The sequence below is a fragment of the Arachis hypogaea genome, chromosome 15 (genome assembly GCF_003086295.3).
Source record: "Arachis hypogaea cultivar Tifrunner chromosome 15, arahy.Tifrunner.gnm2.J5K5, whole genome shotgun sequence".
In the NCBI taxonomy this organism is placed as follows: Eukaryota; Viridiplantae; Streptophyta; class Magnoliopsida; order Fabales; family Fabaceae; genus Arachis; species Arachis hypogaea.
Genome location: NC_092050.1, coordinates 115,185,585 through 115,207,354, shown reverse-complemented (window position 1 = coordinate 115,207,354; position 21,770 = coordinate 115,185,585). Strand labels below are relative to the sequence as shown.

The 21,770-nt window shown below is 39.1% G+C and overlaps 1 protein-coding gene, 1 long non-coding RNA gene and 1 other non-coding gene across 3 annotated transcripts; all 3 read right to left on the bottom strand.

Moving 5' to 3' along the window:
• Nucleotides 1-10,512: 10,512 nt before the first annotated feature.
• Nucleotides 10,513-11,033, bottom strand: LOC140179526 (uncharacterized). The gene is made up of 2 exons (XR_011873020.1): nt 10,932-11,033; nt 10,513-10,826 (listed from the first exon to the last, which is right to left on the bottom strand). It is a non-coding gene; the product is annotated as an uncharacterized lncRNA (long non-coding RNA).
• A 103-nt stretch (nt 11,034-11,136) lies between these two features.
• On the bottom strand, nt 11,137-13,293 carry LOC112748731 (uncharacterized). The gene is made up of 2 exons (XM_072218003.1): nt 11,451-13,293; nt 11,137-11,345 (listed from the first exon to the last, which is right to left on the bottom strand). Exons 1-2 carry the CDS (start codon nt 13,291-13,293, stop codon nt 11,137-11,139), a joined length of 2,052 nt encoding a protein of 683 aa, XP_072074104.1.
• A 2,538-nt stretch (nt 13,294-15,831) lies between these two features.
• Nucleotides 15,832-15,939, bottom strand: LOC112753943 (small nucleolar RNA R71). The gene has a single exon (XR_003178303.1). It is a non-coding gene; the product is annotated as a small nucleolar RNA R71 (small nucleolar RNA).
• Between the last annotated feature and the right edge of the window lie 5,831 nt (nt 15,940-21,770).

Here is a 21,770-nt window from a genome sequence, read left to right as displayed (position 1 = left end):
CACAACTCTCTGTCTCCTTCTAGGGTGATGTGCAATCCATGCGACGCGATCGCGTCGCTCACGCGGTTGCGTGGGATTGGTACTGTGCAAGTGACGCGATCGCATGGGGCATGCGATCGCGTGAGCCAATTTGTGCAAAATGCACAAGGGCCGCACGATTCCAGCCTAACTCTTTGGACGTTGGATTTTTGACGCCGATCTCTAAGGCACGCGGCCGCGTGGATGACGCGGTCATGTCGGTAGTGTATTTGTAGTATGACGCGATCGCATGGGGCACGCGGTCGCATCATGCATCCCTTTTTTTTTTTTACTTAATGCAGGATGCAATGCTTAATGTGAATGCTATGCATGATTCCAGGTTTAATAAAATAAAAATAAAATTCAAAAACAAACAAAATGAAATAAAATTAAAATTGCAAAAGGAACGACCATACCATGGTGGGTTGTCTCCCACCTAGCACTTTTGGTTAAAGTCCTTAAGTTGGATATTGGAAGGGCTTCCTGTTATGGTGGCTTGTGTTTAAATTCATCCAGAAATTTCCACCAGTGCTTGGAATGCCAATAGCCTCCGGGGTCTCAAACTAGGCATGTAAAGCTTCAGACAAATTTTCAGGCTCCCGGGGTGACAAATGTCAGAATAGATTCCAGGATCCCAAGCTTTGCTGTTAAATCCTCCTCCATCTTGATCTATATGTTTCCATCCAGGCGGTTTAAAAAGTAGAATCTCACCATGGTGACCAAACGTTCTCCGTGATCCATGCAATTGAGCATGATACCAATCCATGTACTTTGAGGTGAAGCGTGGAACCTTATTGAACCTTGTGCACCAGCTCTGAGTACGAGCCATTTCCCTCTTACTCTTAAAGCCACAAAGAGCTCTAAGCTGGCCATCTGTTTCAAGAAAACCATATTCAAGTGAATAAGTAAAGTTATAGGTTAAGGATTGTACCCACTTGAAGCTTGTATTAGGTGGTAATGGCCTTGGGATAGGTGTTTCTGGTGGTTCTGTAAGTTCTACTCCCTTGGGTTCTTCTGTGAATTTCTCCACTTCCTTGTAAGAGTCTTCAAATGTAGTATCACCCTGGTCAAAGTCTTCTATGTCTTCCTCATCACTTGAGTCATAGATTGGAGGTTGAGAGAAATCTACCTCTGCATCATCTTCATATTCACTTGGGGAAGATTCTTCGACCTCAGAGAATTCACTTGCGGATGCCAGTTCATTACTAAGAGAATTTGACTTGTGACTTTCATCATCAAGGGAATTTGTGTCCTGGGTTATCCCGTCTGATTCTTCATAAACAACTTGCCTTGGAGATTGTACAATATCCTCCTTAGCATCAACTGTAGCGTCCTTGACGGAGTTATCCTCAGTTCTGGGTTCCCATGGAGGTTCAGCATCTCCTAGATCTTCAACCAACTCTTCTTCTTGAACAATGACAGCTTCTTCTACTTGTTCTAGTACGAATTCGTTCTCTGTCTTATCCACTGGAGTTTCTGGTATTTCCTTCATGCTACGCTCTTCGTTAGACTGTTCACATGGGGCTGTAGCTGATCCTTGTGTATTTGAGCATCTAGAAACCCATTGAATTACTACTTGCTCCAGTTGTCGAATGGTTGTTTGAAATTTATTTATTGTTTCCCTTAGGCGAACCTCTGCTTCTCGGGTTGCCGGACTTGGGCATGATACATAGGAAAGTGGTGGTGATTGGGAGTGATTGGATTGGTACTGGGGTAAGGAAGGATCATATGGTGGCGAATGGTGAAGAGAAGCTCGTGAGTGTGATGGTTCGAGGTTATGTTGAAAGGATGGTTTATATGCACGGGGTGGGGCTTGTTGGTAGTTACAAGGTTGTCCACCATATCCTTCAGCTGGGTATGCACGGTAGAATGGTCTTTGTCCAGGATATCTCGGAGGGTGTTGCTGCCTAAAGGGTTGATTAGATCCTCTTGGCTCCATCCATCCTTGATTGGTCTGACCTTGATGCACATTCCTGCTGTAACTTCTATTTCTTTCAACAAAGTTAGAACCAAACTCAAAGCGAGAGGGGTGAGAATTCATGGTAGCAAATAAAGATAAAAAGGAAAAACAAAAATAAATAAACAAGCAAAAGAAAAATATTTACAATAACCAATAATAAGGCACACGTTAGCAGTTTCCCGGCAACGGCGCCATTTTGATGAGAGAACTTTTGCGTGGTCTAGAAATTTCCAGATAAATCCTCGTTGCAAGTATAGTTTCTAAACCTTCAAAAGTCCTTTCATACAAACGTTTTGGGTGTCACAAGTAACAAACCCCTTTTAAAATTGTTAACCGAGTATTCAAACCTCGGGTCGTCTTCTCAAGGAACTGCAAGGAAGTATATTCTTATTATTGGCTATAAAGGTTGTAATCGGGGTTTAGAAGGTGAGAAGCAAGTGATTTGAATGACAAGTAAAGTAAATAGAAATTAAAATAAATAAATACTATAAAGCAACTTTTGGCAAGGTAAGAGAAATTGGAAGTCCAACTTAGTTATCTCTCTCAACAATAATGAAAGTTGAATCTAAATTCCACTTAGTTAACCTTTACTAAAGTAAAGGAAAGTCAAGGGACTAATTAGTTTGACCTTCGAATCCTATTTATTTCCTAAGAAAAAGTTGGGATTATTGAAGTTCAGTTCAATTAGCAAGATAATGATTGTCAATTATGCTGAGTTTAATAATGTTGAGTTACTGATTTCTTAACCAAGACCAAAAAGGGAAAAGTAAAATTGTTGGAATAAAAATGTCCTTAGATGGAAAGCAATGGTAACACAGATTAAGGAGAAAGCAATCAATAGCTGAAATACCTCAAATAATCATTAATTCAAATCATAACATGGGAAGGATTCATAAGTCAAGTTGGAAACATTTATAGGTACGAATAAAAGCATTGAAGTAAATATTAAACCTGGATCGAGAGTCACTCTTACAAACTAAGAGAAGTCCTAAATCCTAATCCTAATCCTAAAAGACAGAGAGGAGAGAACCTCTCTCAAACTAAATCTAAATCATGAAAAGTGAAAATTGGCGAGCTCCCCCTGAATGGATGCATTCCCCTACTTCATAACCTCTAGTCTATGCCTTCTGGACTTGGATTTGGGCCAAAAAAGGGCTTCAGAATTCGCTATGAGCATTTTCTGCAATTTCTGGTGCGTGGCCTCTGTCACACGTCTGCGTGGGTCACGCGGTCGCGTCATTCGGAGCATTTCCTTGCCACGCGGTCGCGTCAGTCACGCGACCGCGTCATGTGCGTTCTGCTTAAGGCGCACGGTCGCGTCAGTCATGCGGCCGCGTCGTTGCTGATTCGCGCTTGGCACGTGATCGCTTCGTCCATGCGATCACGTGGATGCCAGTTTCTTCAGAAGCTCCGTTTTGTGCTTTCCTTCCATTTTTGTATGTTTCCTTTTCCATCCTTTAAGTCATTCTGCCTTAGAAAATCTGAAACTACTCAACACACTAATCACGGCATCGAATGGAAATAAAGGTAATTAAAATAATTAATATTAAAGCTTAGGAAACATGTTTTTCACATACTTCACATAATAAGGAAGGGAAAGTAAAACCATGCAATTAATATGAATAAGTGGTTGAAGGATTGAATGAATCACTCAAACTAAGCACAAAATAACTCATGAAATATGGGTTTATCAACCTCCGCACACTTAAACAATAGCATGTCCTCATGCTAAATCCAAGGTAAAGAATAAGGTAAGGTTAAAGTGGTGGAATGTTATGAAATGCAACCTATTCTAAATGCATCTACCTAAATGAGTCGTGCAATTCCAATTTATCCACTCATATATAAAGCTTACATGTAGTCAAATTAATCCACATTCTCAAGGAGTTATATATAGCCAACCCTTAAATAATAAAGCATTTTAGCAAATGAGATGGGAAATATTGTACAAACTTGCAAAACAATTAGTAATTTAAGCACAGATATATGCTGATGAGCTATTGAACCCTCATTGGATTTTGTGTTTACCCTCTAGTCACTCAGTGTTTATTGGGTTTATTCACTCTACTTTTCTTTTTATTCTTACTTTTTATCACTTTGTTCTTCATCTAACCAACCAACAATTTTAGAGTACAGTCATACCAAAAGTCATGAGGTCTTTAATTAAGGTTGTAATGGGGCCAAGGTAAAGTTAAGGATATATGTATAAGGCTAAGTGAGCTAATAAGTGAATCCTTAATTAGACTAAGATCTCACCTAAAATACATATTTAGTAGAATAAGCTTCTTTACCAATTTTCCCATGTTATCCCACTTGTTGTCACATGCTCGTGTTTCAATTTTTATTTTTATCCCATGTGCATTGCTTTTATTTTGCATTGGGGAATTCTTTTGTATTCCCTTTTATTAAATGCTGAAAAATAACTTCTCTTTTTTTTTAATGCACATGGTAATTGATCACTTCTCTTTTCTGAATTATTTTATTTCTTTCAACTTTTCTACCTTTTGTTTCTATCATCCATGTTCCCAATAGGTTTCCCACATTTTAATCTATTCATAATTTTCTATCTTAAGCTAACCAAGGATTCAACTTGGGATTTTATTTTGTTTTTCTGCTTAAGGCTAGTAGTGTGGTTAAATAGAATAAAAGGGATTTTAAAGGCTCAAGGGGGCTAACAAGGGTGATGTGAAAGGTAGGTTATTTTGGGGTAAGTGAGCTAAAATCAAATGATGGCCTTAATCATTCTTTTGGCATGTATCTATATTCTATAATTGGACATATAGATTAAAGCAAAGTAAAGAACATCAGAATAAAAAGAAACGAAACACACAGGAATGAAATTATGGTTTGAATGCAACCATACAATTAAGCTCAATACTCACAGGCTGTGTGTTCTCTAACTCAAGCATCATATATCATTCATATATGTTATGCAGGTTTAGTTAAAAATTTCCATTATTCTCATAAAAAAATTATTTAGGGTAGCCTTTAAAGTTTTAATGTTCCTCCTTGATGAAATGTTGTCAGCTTAACTATATGATGTAATGCTATATATACAAGGTTTATGGATTTAAATATGTTATGTTCAATTTCCTAGTTTACTTCCTTTTTATTTTTCAAATTAAACTATGCTATCTTATGCTAAAAAGGGTAAACTATACTAATTAATCCACTAATAAGTCAGAATTGCAAACTAAACTAAATAACTAAAAATATGAACTAAAAATGTAAAATGCAAAAGTAGAGTAAAGATACATAAAAGCAGCAATGTATAAGTACTCAGAAAAAAAAATACAGAAAAATATCCAAAATAAAAGAAAAAGAGATGTAGTGGTTCACCAAAATAAAACGCCAGAGATGGCGACCTCCCCACACTTAAAATGAAGCATTGTCCCTGATGCTCAGTCAAGCCGGGTGTGAAGGGGTGTCATCACTGGTAGGGATGGTAGCTGGAAGCTCTGTGGTGGTGGTGGGCTGAAGGTCTGGCTGCTGTAGAGGCGGTGCTGACTGGATCGGGATCTCCGGATCTGCAGCTTCTATCTGATGCGTAACCTCCTGATGCGGGACGGCCTGCTCTGTGGCTGCCTGCTGATGGGTTTCCTCCTGGAAATGAGTCTCCTCCTCGTGCTCATCCTCCTTCTCCTCTGATGGCTCTGATGGTGTGTCGGGCTCGGAGGGGATGTCACCACCCTGTCGGATCATCAGCTTTAGATGCGAATAGCGTCGCTGGCTGCGCCGCTTCAATCTCTCATACTGGTACCGGTTACGGCGCTCCATCTGATCAAGCTGTCGGAATAGGCGATGCACGAGGCAGTATACGGGCTCAGAGGCAGGTGGAGGTGCAGTGGTAGCAGCAGGGGCAGCAGTGGCAGCTGTGGATGAAGAGGGTCCAACAGACGGTGGGGCTGTATCATCAGTAGCAGTGAAGGGTGGTGGTCTGTAGTCCAAAGCTAGGAAGTTCCTGCTGTGAGGAATGATCTTCCTGCAGTCCGCCGCTGGTGGTCTCTCATCGGCATCCTCCCAAGGCACGTCAGCTCGACGGCCTAGCTGTGTAACCAGATACGGGAAAGGGAGGGTGCCTTGGATGTGGACCCTGGCCATATAATGCCGGATAAAGCGTGGTAGATAAAGGTCCTTACCCTCCAGTACACACCATAGGAGGGTGATCATAGTAGTTGGGATCTCCGTCTCGTGAGTACTCGGCATCACATAATTACTTAAGATCTGGTGCCACAACCGAGCCTCATCATTTAAGTACGCCCTCTTGATCCCTCTAGGCATGGTGGTGTCCTGACCCATCTCCCAAGGAACAGTCGGGTCGAGAGCTATCCGTGCCTTTACAGCATCCCAATCAAACTGCATCAGGCGCATGTCCTCCTCAGCCTTTGAATAACCATCAGGCTGATCGGACTTGGCTGGGAGCTGGAGAATGTCCTCTATGGCCTCCTCAGTGACCATAATTTGTTTTCCTCTCAGGTGTACGGCATCTAGGGTGGTGAGGTATTAGTTGCAGTAGAATTCCCGGACCCAAGATGCGTTGACCTCTGTCAGTGTTCTTTCCAGAAAGAACCAGCTTCTCTGCTTGATTTGCTCAGTGGTGTACTGCTGGAGTGCTTCTGGAATCTTCAGAGTTCTCTCCAGGTATAGATTCCTGGAGTTTGCAAAAGCCGGGTATTTCAGCTCACAGTACCGTTTTGCAAATTTTATTGGATCATTTGCAGGGAGCAGCTGGTCAACTTTTTCCTGCTGTGTAAAGTTCTTCTCCCGCCATGAGGAATCATGCATGAGTGCAATGATAGACTGGGAGGAATCTCCTCTCTTGCGCTTGCCAGTATTCTTGCCTTTTCCTTTCCTCTGTGAGGTAGACATCCTGAAAAATGGGAAACCAGGATATGGATAAAAATAGGGATGCAAATAGGCAAGTTAAACAAAGAAAACTCAAAGCGGCAAAGGAGAGTTAGAATGAGGTAAATGAGTCAAGTAAATGTAAATTAAGGATTGTGTAGTAGTTTAAAATTTGGAAAAGAAGAAATTACAATCCAAACTGTATCAGAATTCAAGTTAAATAAAAAAATTGTCATTATGCCATGGTTAGAAAGTTAGAGGAAAGTGAAAAAAAAAATCAGAAAAGAGATTTTGAAAAGGTTAGTATGGTTAGAATTTGAAAAAGAAGTTATTAAATTAAAATTAGTGAGTCAGTAAAATGTGGGTTAAGGTAAGTGGCATAAAGAAAATATTCCAGATAACAAGGATTCACAATTATGACTAGAATTAACTCACAACCGAACAAGGAAAACAGGGTGATGTTGATTCAAAGAGATATAAAGAAAGCAAGAATTGGAATCAGAATATCACAGATGCAGTTTATAAACCAGGAAATCAAAGAGGATAAGAAAGTCTGCCATAGCATGCATGAAATGGTTTGGTTAAAGCAGAGGACAACAGAGTTCAGATTGCCAAACCAAAACATGAAAGAAAACAATTTACAAAAAATTTGGGCAGCATTCCGGCTAAAATTGGATTGTCCCGGAAAATAAACAGCAAACAAGGCAGTTGATGAGCGGATAATTTATACGCTTTTTGGCATTGTTTTTAGTATGTTTTTAGTGGAATCTAGTTACTTTTAGGGATATTTTCATTAGTTTTTATGTTAAATTCACATTTCTGGACTTTACTATGAGTTTGTGTGTTTTTCTGTGATTTCAGGTATTTTCTGGCTGAAATTGAGGGACTTGAGCAAAAATCAGATTCAGAGGCTGAAGAAGGACTGCTGATGTTGTTGGATTCTGACCTCCCTGTACTCAAAATGGATTTTCTGGAGCTACAGAACTCAATTGTGTTGGAAAGTAGACATCCAGGGCTTTCTAGAAATATATAATAGTCCATACTTTGCCCAAGTTTATACGACGCAAACTGGCGTTCAACGCCAGCTCTCTGCCCAATTCTGGCGTCCAGCGCCAGAAACAAGCTGCAAAGTGGAGTTCAACGCCCAAACTGGCACAAAAGCTGGCGTTCAACTCCAAGAATGACCTCTTCACGTGTAGACTTCAAGCTCAGCCCAAGCACACACCAAGTGGGCCCCGGAAGTGGATTTATGCATCAATTACTTACTTCTGTAAACCCTAGTAGCTAGTTTATTATAAATAGGACATTTTACTATTGTATTTGATATCTTTGGATCTTTTGGAACATCTTTGGATTATCTTTGGATGCCTGGTTCTTAGATCAGAGGGGCTGGCCATTCGGCCATGCCTGGACCTTTCACTTATGTATTTTCAACGGTAGAGTTTCTGCACTCCATAGATTAAGGTGTGGAGCTCTGCTGTTCCTCAAAGATTAATGCAAAGTACTACTGTTTTCTATTCAATTCATCTTATTTCATTTCTAAGATATTCATTCACACTTCAACCTGAATGTGATGAACGTGACAATCATCATCATTCCCTATGAACGCGTGCCTGACAACCACTTCTGTTCTACATTAGATTGAATGAGTATCTCTTAGATCTCTTAATCAGAATCTTCGTGGTATAAGCTAGATTGATGGTGGCATTCATGAGAGTCCGGAAAGTCTAAACCTTGTCCGTGGTATTCCGAGTAGGACTCTGGGATTGAATGACTGTGACGAGCTCAAAACTCGTGAGTGCTGGGCGTAGTGACAGACGCAAAAGGATAGTAAATTCTATTCCAGTATGATCGAGAACCTCCAAGATGATTAGCCATGCAGTGACAGCGCATCGGACCATTTTCACAGAGAGGAATAGGATGCAACCAACGACAAGGGTGATGCCTCCAGACGATTAGCCGTGCTGTGACAGAGCATTTGGACCATTTTCCCGAGAGGATTGAAGTAGCCATTGGCACCGGTGACATCCTTACATAAAGCCAGCCATAGAAAGGAGTAAGACTGATTGGATGAAGACAGCAGGAAAGCAGAGGTTCAGAGGAACGATTGCATCCCCATACGCTTATCTGAAATTCTCACCAATGATTTACATAAGTATTTCTATCCTTCTTTTATTACTTATTTTCGAAAACCCCATTACTATTTTATATCTGCCTGACTGAGATTTACAAGGTGACCATAGCTTGCTTCATACCAACAATCTCCGTGGGATTCGACCCTTACTCACGTAAGGTATTACTTGGACGACCCAGTGCACTTGCTGGTTAGTTATGTGAAGTTGTGAAGATATGTTTAGACCGTGGTTCTTTGCATCCGTTTTTGGTGCCATTGCCAGGGAATCAATTTCGAACAACAATTCACAACCTGAGTAACAATTTCGCATACCAAGTTTTTGGCGCCGTTGCCGGGGATTGTTCGAGTTTGGACAACTGACGGTTCATCTTGTTGCTCAGATTAGGTAACTTTCTTTTCGTTTTCTTTTCATAAAAAAATTTATTTTTCAAAAAAATTTTTCAAAAATTTCTCCTTTGTTTTCAAAAAAAAAAAATTTTAAATAAAAATGTTTTCAAAAAAAATATATTTTTCTTCAGAATTTTTAAGAATGAATTCTAGTGTTTCATGAAGCATGTTGAAGCGTAGCTGACTGTAGGGCATGTTAGGCGTGTCATGTCTGGATACATACTAAAGCTTGGCTGGCTATTAAGCCATGCCTGACCCTTTGATTGGAGCTTTAGACTAAAGAGCATAAGATTCCTGGAATTCATATTAAAAATTTTGGAATCCTTATTTCTCTTTTTTTTTTAAAAATGATTTTCGGAAAAATTAAAAGAAAATACAAAAAAATTAAAAAATCATAAAAATCGAAAAATTTTTTTGTGTTTCTTGTTTGAGTCTTGAGTCATGTTATAAGTTTGGTGTCAATTGCATGTTCATCTTGCATTTTTCGAAAAAATCATGCATTCATAGTGTTCTTCATGATCTTCAAGTTGTTCTTGGTAAGTCTTCTTGTTTGATCTTTGCATTTGCATGTTTTGTGTCTTTTCTTATTTTTCATATGCATTCCTGAATTCTTTATGTCTAAGCATTAAAGAATTCTAAATTTGGTATCTTGCATGCTTTCTTTGCATAAAAAATTTTTCAAAAATGTGTTCTTGATGTTCATCATGATCTTCATAGTGTTCTTGGTGTTCATCTTGACATTCATAGCATTCTTGCATGCATTCATTGTTTTGATCTAAAAATCTCATGCATTGCATCATTTTCATGTTTTTCTCTCTCATCATTCAAAATTCAAAAAATAAAAAAAATATCTTTCCCTTTTTCTCTTATCAAATTCGAAAATTGAGTTGACTTTTTCAAAAATTTTTAAAAATCAAGTTGTTTCTTATGAGTCAAATCAAATTTTCAATTTGAAAATCTTATCTTTTTCAAAATCTTTTTCAAAAATCAAATCTTTTTCAAATTTTTTAGTTATTTTCAAGGTTCTGAAAACCGAACCGGTCATCGAACCGCTCTAGGCACTAGTTCACTGGTTCATAGGTTCAACCGGTTTGACCGTGGTTGAACTGTAAAAACTGTTTTATAATAAAATAATAATTAAAATGTAAATAAACACATGAAAATATAATTATAGTCTAATCTAAACTTTAAAATATCATTCAAATTAAAAGTACTACATAAACCAAATGTTATAATCTCATTCAAATACAAATTCAAAGTTCAAAAGTCCTCAAACAACCAATCAAACCCAAGATAGCATCATCAAAATGATCCAAGTTTGTCATCAATCATCAAAATCCTCCATAATTTGCTACAGATTTGCCTCATTGATTTCATCACCTTCATTTCCACTACTTGGACCAGAAAAAGCAAGTGGTGCAGCATAAAATGTACTAGTACTACCACCACCACCACCTTGATCTAAATCAGCATCAATCTCATCTAAGAAAATATAACACATTATCAATAAATTAAAGATAAAAGCTATTGTAATTTATTGTCTGATCAATAAACTATAATACTCACGAAGCAAGTCTTCAATATTACTTGGAAGATCAGGCTCTTTTTCAACAACCTCTTCCGTCACCCAAAAATCAACCTTATCAATAGTTTCAATATCGATTGGATCATATTGCGACTTTTGCTTTCTTTTTTTTCTTTCATTCCTAACAAATTAAATACAATAGATGATAAGCCTAGTATATTAGCTATACAAAATCTAATGATATGAAATGAAAGGATGAAATATAGATTACCTGGATTTAAGACGCAAATTATATGTAACATACACAATATCACTTAGCCTATCATGCTCCAATCTATTCCTTCTTGTTGTATGAATTTGATCAAAAAGACTCCAATTCCTTTCACACCCTGAAGAAGCAGATGCTTGGCTAAGAATGCGAACTTCAATTTTTTGTAAACACGGAGCAGAACTACCAAACAACCTCCACCATTCATCTACAAATTACAATCCCATATCTCAAGTATTAGTTATCAAATTAAGGAAACCAAAACATAAAATAAGTAAATAACTAAAGCTTATTATCAAACAGATATTAGTACCAGGTTGAAGTTTTTTTGCAGCTGGAACAGCTTCAGGCCTATCAAAGCTTTCCTTTCGATCTCTATATAAGTGTATTTCTTTCATTGCCTCAACTGAATCTAAATTATTAACCTTGCAATGCAATGTAACAAGATCAAGTAAAGCTCGCATGACATCAGGTGACTCTCTATAATTTTCAGAAAAAAAGCACTCAGGATTTAAGAAATAGGCTGCTGCGTGAAGATTTTTTTTCAAATGTTTGTCCCATCTTGAGTTGATAATCTCTGTGTAAGGTTGATATGCACTCTTCCTATTCTTGAACATTTCTTTGATTCCATTTTCTGACCTCAGCATACCTTCATAAACAATTCCCAATGATGGTTTATCATCAGCATCTACAAACCTCAGCAATTTAATCAACGGACTCACAATTTGGCATACAGTAAAACAATCATCCCAAAATTTATTGTCTAGGATAATTGCACTCACAGCTCTACCATTAGCACTCCTTCCTAATTTGTGTCCGGTAAAGTGTGTATCAACAACCAATTGTTGTAATTCTGATTTGCGCTCAAAGATACTCATCAATGTGAGGAAGACAGTGGCAAAACGAGTTGGACCTGGACGAACAATCTCCTTCCAATTATCTTTTTGTCTTAGCCAGGACAAGAACACCGGATGATTATATACAAACACAGTAATCTTTGAAGCACGTGTTGCAAGGCTAGAAATATGTGGCATGCTGCTTATATCTTTTAGAATAAGATTCAAGCAATGAGCAGCACAAGGTGACCAGTGAATATTTTCAAATTTCTTACTAATAAGCCTACCAGTAGCAACATAATTCGCAGCATTATCGGTTACTACATGAACAACATTATCAGGTCCAATCCATTCAATCACCTCTGAAAACAAGTCACACAAGCTAGAAGCATTTTTAACTATACTTGAGGCATCAACAGATTTCACAAAGCACAACCCTTTCGAACAATAAACCAAAAAATTAATCAACGTTCTTTGCCTTTGATCTGTCCAACCATCAGCCATGAGAGTACATCCAATTTCTTTCCAAGCAGACCTATAGCTATCAACAACCATTTGACACTCCCTTTTGAGATCGGCTAATAAGTTAACCCTTAAAGAGTCATAAGAAGGACCTATATAACCAGGCCCATAGCCAGCTACACCATCCAACATATCTTGAAAAAAAGGTGACATAACCACATTGAAAAGAATCCTACAATCCAAAAGCCATCTAGCCACTCGCTTATCAACTTCATGAAGCGCCTCTTTGTTATGAAACACGCTTTTCAGACTTTGTTGACTGCCCGAAGTTGTTCTTGGTGCAAACATAGGAGGAATAATGGTTTTTGATTTCTTTTTTGGATCACCTCCAACAACCTCCTTAGTTGGTAACTGACTCGGAGTTTGTTGTTCCTCTTGCGCTATTGCTTCATCAATTGCATCCTCACACTCATCGGTACCCTCTTCATTAAAACTTACTTTGCTTTTACTAGTTTTACTTTTCTGAATCTCTTTCAATAAACCTTCCATTTGTTTTTCTACATCATACGGGACCTTAGAACACTTCTTAATGTCTCCACCTATCTTCGCCAAATGCTTTTTCATTCTATTAATTCCCCCGCCCCCAAAAGTACTCAGACAAAATAAGCATTGGTAATGGGGTTTTCCATTTATATTCTGTAAAGCAATGTATCTCCAAGCAGGATCACTTTTCCCCCTAACACTACAAGTTTGTGATTGATTTTCGTTACTCGCGGGAGGAGGAGAACATTCATTCGAAGCAGAATTATTTTCAGCATTATTATTCCTAGGTAGGTCTTGGTTGATACTTTCTTCCATACCTAAATATTACCAGCAATCCAACCCAATAATCTCAACTCTCAATTTCACAATAAATGAACAAACAACATCCAAAATCCAAAATCAGAGTATACAAACAAGTACAACATCTCAGGTTCAATAAAATTCTTTGTTCACAAAATCAGAATTCAGTTCATCAGAGTTCAGTTCATCAGAATCAATGAAATCCCAAAATTATTTCATAACAGTTTCAGAGAGTAGAGACTCAGAGTTCAGTTCATCATAGCACAGTTCATCAGAAATAATGAAATCAAAAAATAAATTCATAACAGTTTACTCAAAGTTCAGTTCATCAGAGCATAGTTCATCAGAATCAATGAAATCAAAAAATAGATTCATAACAGTTTACTCAGAGTTCAGTTCATCAGAGCACAGTTCATCAGAATCAATGAAATCAAAAAATAAATTTAAAACAATTTCAGAGAGTAGAGACCCAGAGTTCAGTTCATCAGTTCAGTTCATCAGAATCAATGAAATCACAAAATGAACTCATAACAGTTTCAGTTTTTAGAGAGTAGAGACTCAGACTTCAGTTAATCAGAGCACAGTTTCATGACTTTCATCAGAATCGGATGGCATCACAAAATCATGTTGATAACCTAATTAAAAATTACCTGAAAATGAGGAAATCTGTTGCTTTCTCTCAGAGCTTGAAGGACAACGCTTCAACGCTTCTCTACTGCTTTCTCAGAGGCAGAGCTCGGCGGAGGTGACATGCGAAGTGGCTGAGGGCGTGAGTGCGACGGCGGTGAGGGCGTGAGTGCGACGGCGGTGAGGGCGTGACCGTGCTGAAGGCTGGAGTTGAGGGCGTGAGTGCGACGGCGGTGAGTGCGTTGAGGGCCTCCTGGAGTCTGGAGCTGACAACTGGGTGGTGAGTGCGGTGAGTGCGGTGAGTGCGGTGACTGGGTGGTGTTCTATTGCTTGGAAGGCTGGAGGAACGAGGAAGTGGAGGGCTGGAGGCTGCGAACTTGCGAAGGAGAAAGAAAACTCAGAATTAGGGTTCCCTCAACAGCACAAAACGGCGGCGTTTTGCTGCAATGTTAAAAAACCGGCCGGGTCCCGGTTCGGTTCGACTGATCGGTAACCGGCCGGTTCGTCGGTTCAAGTTCGGTTTTCAAATATTGCGGTTTTTACTATTGCCCGAACCGCTACAGCCATCGGTTCACGGTTCGACCGGTCCGACCGGCCAGTTTGAACCGGTTTTCAGAACATTGGTTATTTTCGAAAATTCCAAAAATATTTTTCAAAAATATTTTTCTTATCTTTATCACATAATTTTCGAAAATAACATCATCAATTAATGTTTTGATTCAAAAAATTTCAAGTTTGTTACTTGCTTGTTAAGAAAGATTCAAACTTTAAGTTCTAGAATCATATCTTGTGATTTCTTGTGAATCAAGTCATTAATTGTGATTTTAAAAATCAAATCTTTTTCAAAAACTAATTTCTATCATATCTTTTCAAAAATATCTTCTTATCTTACTTTTTCAAAAAAGTGATTGCAAAATATCTTTTCTAACTTCCTAACTTCTTATCTTTTCAAAATTTGTTTCAACTAATTAACTAACTTTTTGTTTGTTTCTCACCTTTTTCAAAACTACCTAACTAACTCTCTCTGTCTAATTTTCGAAAAAATCTTCCCTCTTTTTCAAAATTTTTTTTTAATTAGACTAATTATTTTATTTTTTATTTGAATTTTTGAAAAACTACTAACCTTTTTCAAAAACTATTTTCGAAAATCACTAACTCTTTTTCAAAAATTATTTTTCGAAAATTCTCTCCTCCTCTCATCCCCTTCTATTTATTTATTCATCTACTAACACTTCTCTTCATCTCACATCTCTGCTCCTATCATCACCTTTGTGTTTGGATTCTTCATTCTTCTTCACCCCTATTCCTTTTCTTTTTCTACTAACAATAAGGAACCTCTTTACTGTGACATAGAGGATTCCTCTTCTTTTCTTTTTCTCTTCTCTTTCTTATGAGCAGGGACAAAGAAAAAGGCATTCTTGTTGAAGCTGATCCAGAACCTGAAAGGACTCTGAAGAGAAAACTAAGAGAAGCTAAATTACAACAATCCAGAGATAACCTTATTGAAAATTTCGAACAAGTAAAGGAGAAGCAGCCGAACCCAACAACAATAATGCAAGGAGAATGCTTGGTGACTTTACTGCACCTAATTCCAATTTACATGGAAGAAGCATCTCCATTCCTACCATTGGAGCAAACAACTTTGAGCTGAAACCTCAGCTAGTTTCTCTGATGTAGCAGAACTGCAAGTTTCATGGACTTCCATCTGAAGATCCTTTTTAGTTCTTAACTGAATTCTTGCAGATCTGTGATACTGTTAAGACTAATGGAGTAGATCCTGAAGTCTACAGGCTCATGCTTTTCCCTTTTGCTGTAAGAGACAGAGCTAGAATATGGTTGGACTCTCAACCCAAAGACAGCCTGAACTCTTGGGATAAGCTGGTCACGGCTTTCTTAGCCAAGTTCTTTCCTCCTCAAAAGCTGAGCAAGCTTAGAGCTGATGTTTAAACCTTCAGACAGAAAGAAGGTGAATCCCTCTATGAAGCTTGGGAAAGATACAAGCAGCTGACCAAAAAGTGTCCTTCTGACATGCTTTCAGAATGGACCATCCTGGATATATTCTATGATGGTTTATCTGAGCTATCAAAGATGTCATTGGATACTTCTGCAGGTGGATCCATTCACCTAAAGAAAACGCCTGCAGAAGCTCAAGAACTCATTGACATGGTTGCTAATAACCAGTTTATGTACACTTCTGAGAGGAATCCTATAAGTAATGGGACGCCTATGAAGAAGGGAGTTCTTGAAATTGATACTCTGAATGCCATATTGGCTCAGAATAAAATATTGACCCAGCAAGTCAATATGATTTCTCAGAGTCTGAATGGAATGCAAGCTGCATCCAACAGTACTCAAGAGGCATCTTCTGAGGAAGAAGCTTATGATCCTGAGAACCCTGCAATAGCAGAGGTAAATTACTTAGGTAAACCTTATGGAAACACCTATAATCCATCATGGAGAAATCATCCAAATCTCTCATGGAAGGATCAAAGGCCTCAACAAGGCTTTAATAATGGTGGAAAGAACAGGTTTAGCAATAGCAAGCCTTTTCCATCATCCACTCAGCAACAGATAGAGAACTCTGAACAAAGTACCTCTAATTTAGCAAACTTAGTCTCTGATCTATCCAAGGCCACTGTAAGTTTCATGAATGAAACAAGGACTTCCATTAGAAATTTGGAAGCACAAGTGGGCCAGCTGAGTAAAAGGATCACTGAAATCCCTCCTAGTACTCTCCCAAGCAATACAGAAGAGAATCCAAAAGGAGAGTGCAAGGCCATTGAATTGATCACAATGGCTGAACCTGTAAGGGAAGGAGAGGACGTGAATCCCAAGGAGGAAGACCCCCTGGGACGTCCAGTGATCAATAAGAGCTTCCCTCTGAGGAACCAAAGGACTCTGAGGCTCATCTAGAGACCATAGAGATTCCATTGAACCTCCTTATGCCATTCATGAGCTCTGATGAGTATTCCTCTTCTGAAGAGAATGAGGATGTTACTGAAGAGCAAGCTGCCAAGTTCCTTGGTGCAATCATGAAGCTAAATACCAAATTATTTGGTATTGAGACTTGGGAAGATGAACCTCCCTTGTTCACCAATGAACTAAGTGATCTGGATCAACTGACATTGCCTCAGAAGAGACAGGATCCTGGAAAGTTCATAATACCTTGTACCATAGGCACCATGATTTTTAAGGCTCTGTGTGACCTTGGTTCAGGGATAAACCTCATGCCCCTCTCTATAATAGAGAAATTGGGAATCTATGGGGTGCAAGCTGCTAAAATCTCATTAGAGATGGCAGACAATTCAAGAAAATAGGCTTATGGACAAGTAGAGGACGTGTTAGTAAAGGTTGAAGGCCTTTACATCCCTGCTGATTTCATAGTCTTGGATACTGGAAAGGAAGAGGATGAATCCATCATCCTAGAAAGACCTTTCCTAGCCACAGCAAGAGCTGTGATTGATGTGGACAGAGGAGAATTAATCCTTCAAATAAATGAGGACAACCTTGTGTTTACAACTCAAGGATCTCTCTCTGCATCCATGGAGAGGAAGCATAAAAAGCTTCTCTCAAAGCAGAGCCAACCAAAGCCCCCACAGTCAAACTCTAAGTTTGGTGTTGGGAGGCCACAACCAAACTCTAAGTTTGGTGTCAAACCGCCATATCCAAACTCTAAGTTTGGTGTTGGGAGGTCTCAACAAAGCTCTGCACATCTGTGAGGCTCCATGAGAGCCCACTGTCAAGCTATTGACATTAAAGAAGCGCTTGTTGGGAGGCAACCCAATGTTTATTTATCTAATTTTATTTTTATTTTTCATGTTTTCTTAGGTTCATGATCATGAGGAGTCACAAAATAAACAAAAAAAATTTAAAAACAGAATCAAAAACAGCGGAAGAAAAATCACACCCTGGAGGAAGCACCTGTCTGGCGTTCAACGCCAGAACAGAGCATGGTTCTGGCGCTGAACGCCCAAAACGGGCAGTATCTGGGCGCTGAACGCCCAAAATGGGCAGCATCTGGGCGCTGAACGCCAGAATTGCACCCTGGAGAAGAGCTGGCGCTGAACGCCCAGAACAAGCATAGTTCTGGCGTTCAACGCCAGAAATGGGCAACAAATGGGCGTTGAACGCCCAAAATGGGCACCAACCTGGCGCTGAACGCCCAGAGTTGTGTGCAAGGGAATTTTACATGCCTAATTTGGTGCAAGATTGTAAATCCTTGAACACCTCAGGATTTGTGGACCCCACAGGAGCCCCACCCACCTCACCCTCTCTCTCTCCATCCATGATCATCCCTTCTGCTTTCCATTCACCACTCACATCCATACACATATCCCTCCATATCCTCCATATCTTTTTCTTTTTCTTCTTCTATTCTCTCTTCTTTTGCTCGGGGACGAGCAACATTCTAAGTTTGGTGTGGTAAAAGCATAAGATTTTTGTTTTTCCATTACCATTGATGGCACCTAAGACCGGAGAAACCTCTAGAAAAGGGGAAGGGAAGACAAAGGCTTCCACCTCCGAGTCATGGGAGATGGAAAGATTCATCTCAAAGGTCTATAGCTCAGTGGTAGAACATGTGGCTGCAAATCAAGAGATCCCTGAGATACCTCAGGGGATGCATTTTCCTCCACAAAACTATTGGGAGCAAATCAACACCTCCCTAGGAGAATTAAGTTCCAACAAGGGACAACTAAGGGTGGAACATCAAGAGCACTCCATCATCTTTCATGAAATAAGAGAAGATCAAAAAGCAATGAGGGAGGAGCAACAAAGACAAGGAAGAGACATAGAAGAGCTCAAGGACATCATTGGTTCCTCAAGAAGGAAACGCCACCATCACTAAGGTGGATTCATTCCTTGTTCTTATTTCTTCTGTTTTTCGTTTTCTATATTGTGTGCTTATCTATGTTTGTATCTTCATTGCATGATCATTAGTAGTTAGTAACTATGTCTTAAAGTTATGAATGTCCTATGAATCCATCACCTCTCTTAAATGAAAAATGTTTTAATTCAAAAGAATAAGAAGTACATGAGTTTCGAATTTATCCTTGAACTTAGTTTAATTATATTGATGTGGTGACAATGCTTCTTGTTTTCTGAATGTATGCTTGAACAGTGCATATGTCTTTTGAAGTTGTTGTTTAAGAATGTTAAATATGTTGGCTCTTGAAAGAATGATGACAAGGAGACATGTTATTTGATAATCTGAAAAATCATAAAAATGATTCTTGAAGCAAGAAAAAGCAGCAAAGAACAAAGCTTGCAGAAAAAAAAAATATAGCGACAAAAAAAATAGAAAGAAAAAGAAAAAGCAAGCAGAAAAAGCCAAAGCTCTTAAAACCAAGAGGCAAGAGCAAAAAGCCAATAACCCTTAAAACCAAAAGACAAGGGCAAATAAAAAAGGATCCTAAGGCTTTGAGCATCAGTGGATAGGAGGGCCTAAAGGAATAAAATCCTAGTCTAAGCGGCTAAACCGAGCTGTCCCTAACCATGTGCTTGTGGCGTGTAGGTGTCAAGTGAAAACTTGAGACTGAGCGGTTAAAGTCAAGGTCCAAAGCTAAAAAAGAGTGTGCTTAAGAACCCTGGACACCTCTAATTGGAGACTTTAGCAAAGCTGAGTCACAATCTAAAAAGGTTCATCCAATTATGTGTCTGTGGCATTTATGTATCCGGTGGTAATACTGGAAAACAAAGTGCTTAGGGCCACGGCCAAGACTCATAAAATAGCTGTGTTCAAGAATCATCATACTGAACTAGGAGAGTCAATAACACTATCTAAACTCTGAGTTCCTATAGAAGCCAATCATTCTGAACTTCAATGGATAAAGTGAGATGCCAAAAATATTCAAGAGGCAAAAAGCTACAAGTCCCGCTCATCTGATTGGAGCTATGTTTCATTGACAGTTTGGAATTTATATTATATTCTCTTCTTTTATCATATTTGATTTTCAGTTGCTTGGGGACAAGCAACAATTTAAGTTTGGTGTTGTGATGAGCGGATAATTTATACACTTTTTGGCATTGTTTTTAGTATGTTTTTAGTGGAATCTAGTTACTTTTAGGGATGTTTTCATTAGTTTTTATGTTAAATTCACATTTCTGGACTTTACTATGAGTTTGTGTGTTTTTATGTGATTTCAGGTATTTTCTGGCTGAAATTGAGGGACTTGAGCAAAAATCAGATTCAGAGGCTGAAGAAGGACTGCTGATGCTGTTGGATTCTGACCTCCCTGCACTCAAAATGGATTTTCTGGAGCTACAGAACTCAAAGTGGCACGCTTTCAATTGCGTTGGAAAGTAGACATCCAGGGCATTCCAGTAATATATAATAGTCCATACTTTGCCCAAGTTTAGACGATGCAAACTGGCGTTCAACGCCAGCTCTCTGCCCAATTCTGGCGTCCAGCGCCATAAACAAGCTGCAAAGTGGAGTTCAACGCCCAAACTGGCACAAAAGCTGTCGTTCAACTCCAAGAATGACCTCTCCACGTGTAGACTTCAAGCTCAGCCCAAGCACACACCAAGTGGGCCCCGGAAGTGGATTTATGCATCAATTACTTACTTCTGTAAACCCTAGTAGCTAGTTTATTATAAATAGGACATTTTACTATTGTATTTGATATCTTTGGATCTTTTGGAACATCTTTGGATTATCTTTGGACGCCTGGTTCTTAGATCAGAGGGGCTAGCCATTCGGCCATGCCTGGACCTTTCACTTATATATTTTCAACGGTAGAGTTTCTGCACTCCATAGATTAAGGTGTGGAGCTCTGCTGTTCCTCAAAGATTAATGGAAAGTACTACTGTTTTCTATTCAATTCATCTTATTTCGTTTCTAAGATATTCATTCGCACTTCAACCTGAATGTGATGAACGTGACAATCATCATCATTCCCTATGAACGCGTGCCTGACAACCACTTCCGTTCTACATTAGATTGAATGAGTATCTCTTAGATCTCTTAATCAGAATCTTCGTGGTATAAGCTAGATTGATGGCGGCATTCATGAGAGTCCGGAAAGTCTAAACCTTGTCCGTGGTATTCCGAGTAGGACTCTGGGATTGAATGACTGTGACGAGCTCAAAACTCGTGAGTGCTGGGCGTAGTGACAGACGCAAAAGGATAGTAAATTCTATTCCAGTATGATCGAGAGCCTCCAAGATGATTAGCCATGCAGTGACAGCGCATCGGACCATTTTCACAGAGAGGAATAGGATGCAACCAACGACAAGGGTGATGCCTCCAGACGATTAGCCGTGCTGTGACAGAGCATTTGGACCATTTTCCCAAGAGGATTGAAAGTAGCCATTGGCACCGGTGACATCCTTACATAAAGCCAGCCATAGAAAGGAGTAAGACTGATTGGATGAAGACAGCAGGAAAGCAGAGGTTCAGAGGAACGATTGCATCCCCATACGCTTATCTGAAATTCTCACCAATGATTTACATAAGTATTTCTATCCTTCTTTTATTACTTATTTTCGAAAATCCCATTACTATTTTATATCTGCCTGACTGAGATTTACAAGGTGACCATAGCTTGCTTCATACCAACAATCTCTGTGGGATTCGACCCTTACTCACGTAAGGTATTACTTGGACGACCCAGTGCACTTGCTGGTTAGTTATGTGAAGTTGTGAAGATATGTTTAGACCGTGGTTCTGTGCATCCATTTTTGGTGCCATTGCCAGGGAATCAATTTCGAACAACAATTCACAACTTGAGTAACAATTTCGCATACCAGCAGTTCATATGAATTAAAAACATGCTGCAGTTATCTATAATTAATAGAAACATGAAAATTCAGAGTAACAAGCAGCAAATGCAGGAAATCACAGCATATGAACATGGTCACAGGAA

What these genes read in the sequence shown, in the direction of transcription:
- LOC112748731 (XM_072218003.1), bottom strand. Translation starts at nt 13,293, where the DNA reads ATGGAAGAAAGTATCAACCAAGACCTACCTAGGAATAATAATGCTGAA. An exon ending in TGCAAAAAAACTTCAACCTG is followed by an intron (nt 11,346 to 11,450) that starts GTACTAATATCT and finishes TGTAATTTGTAG; the next exon opens with ATGAATGGTGGAGGTTGTTT.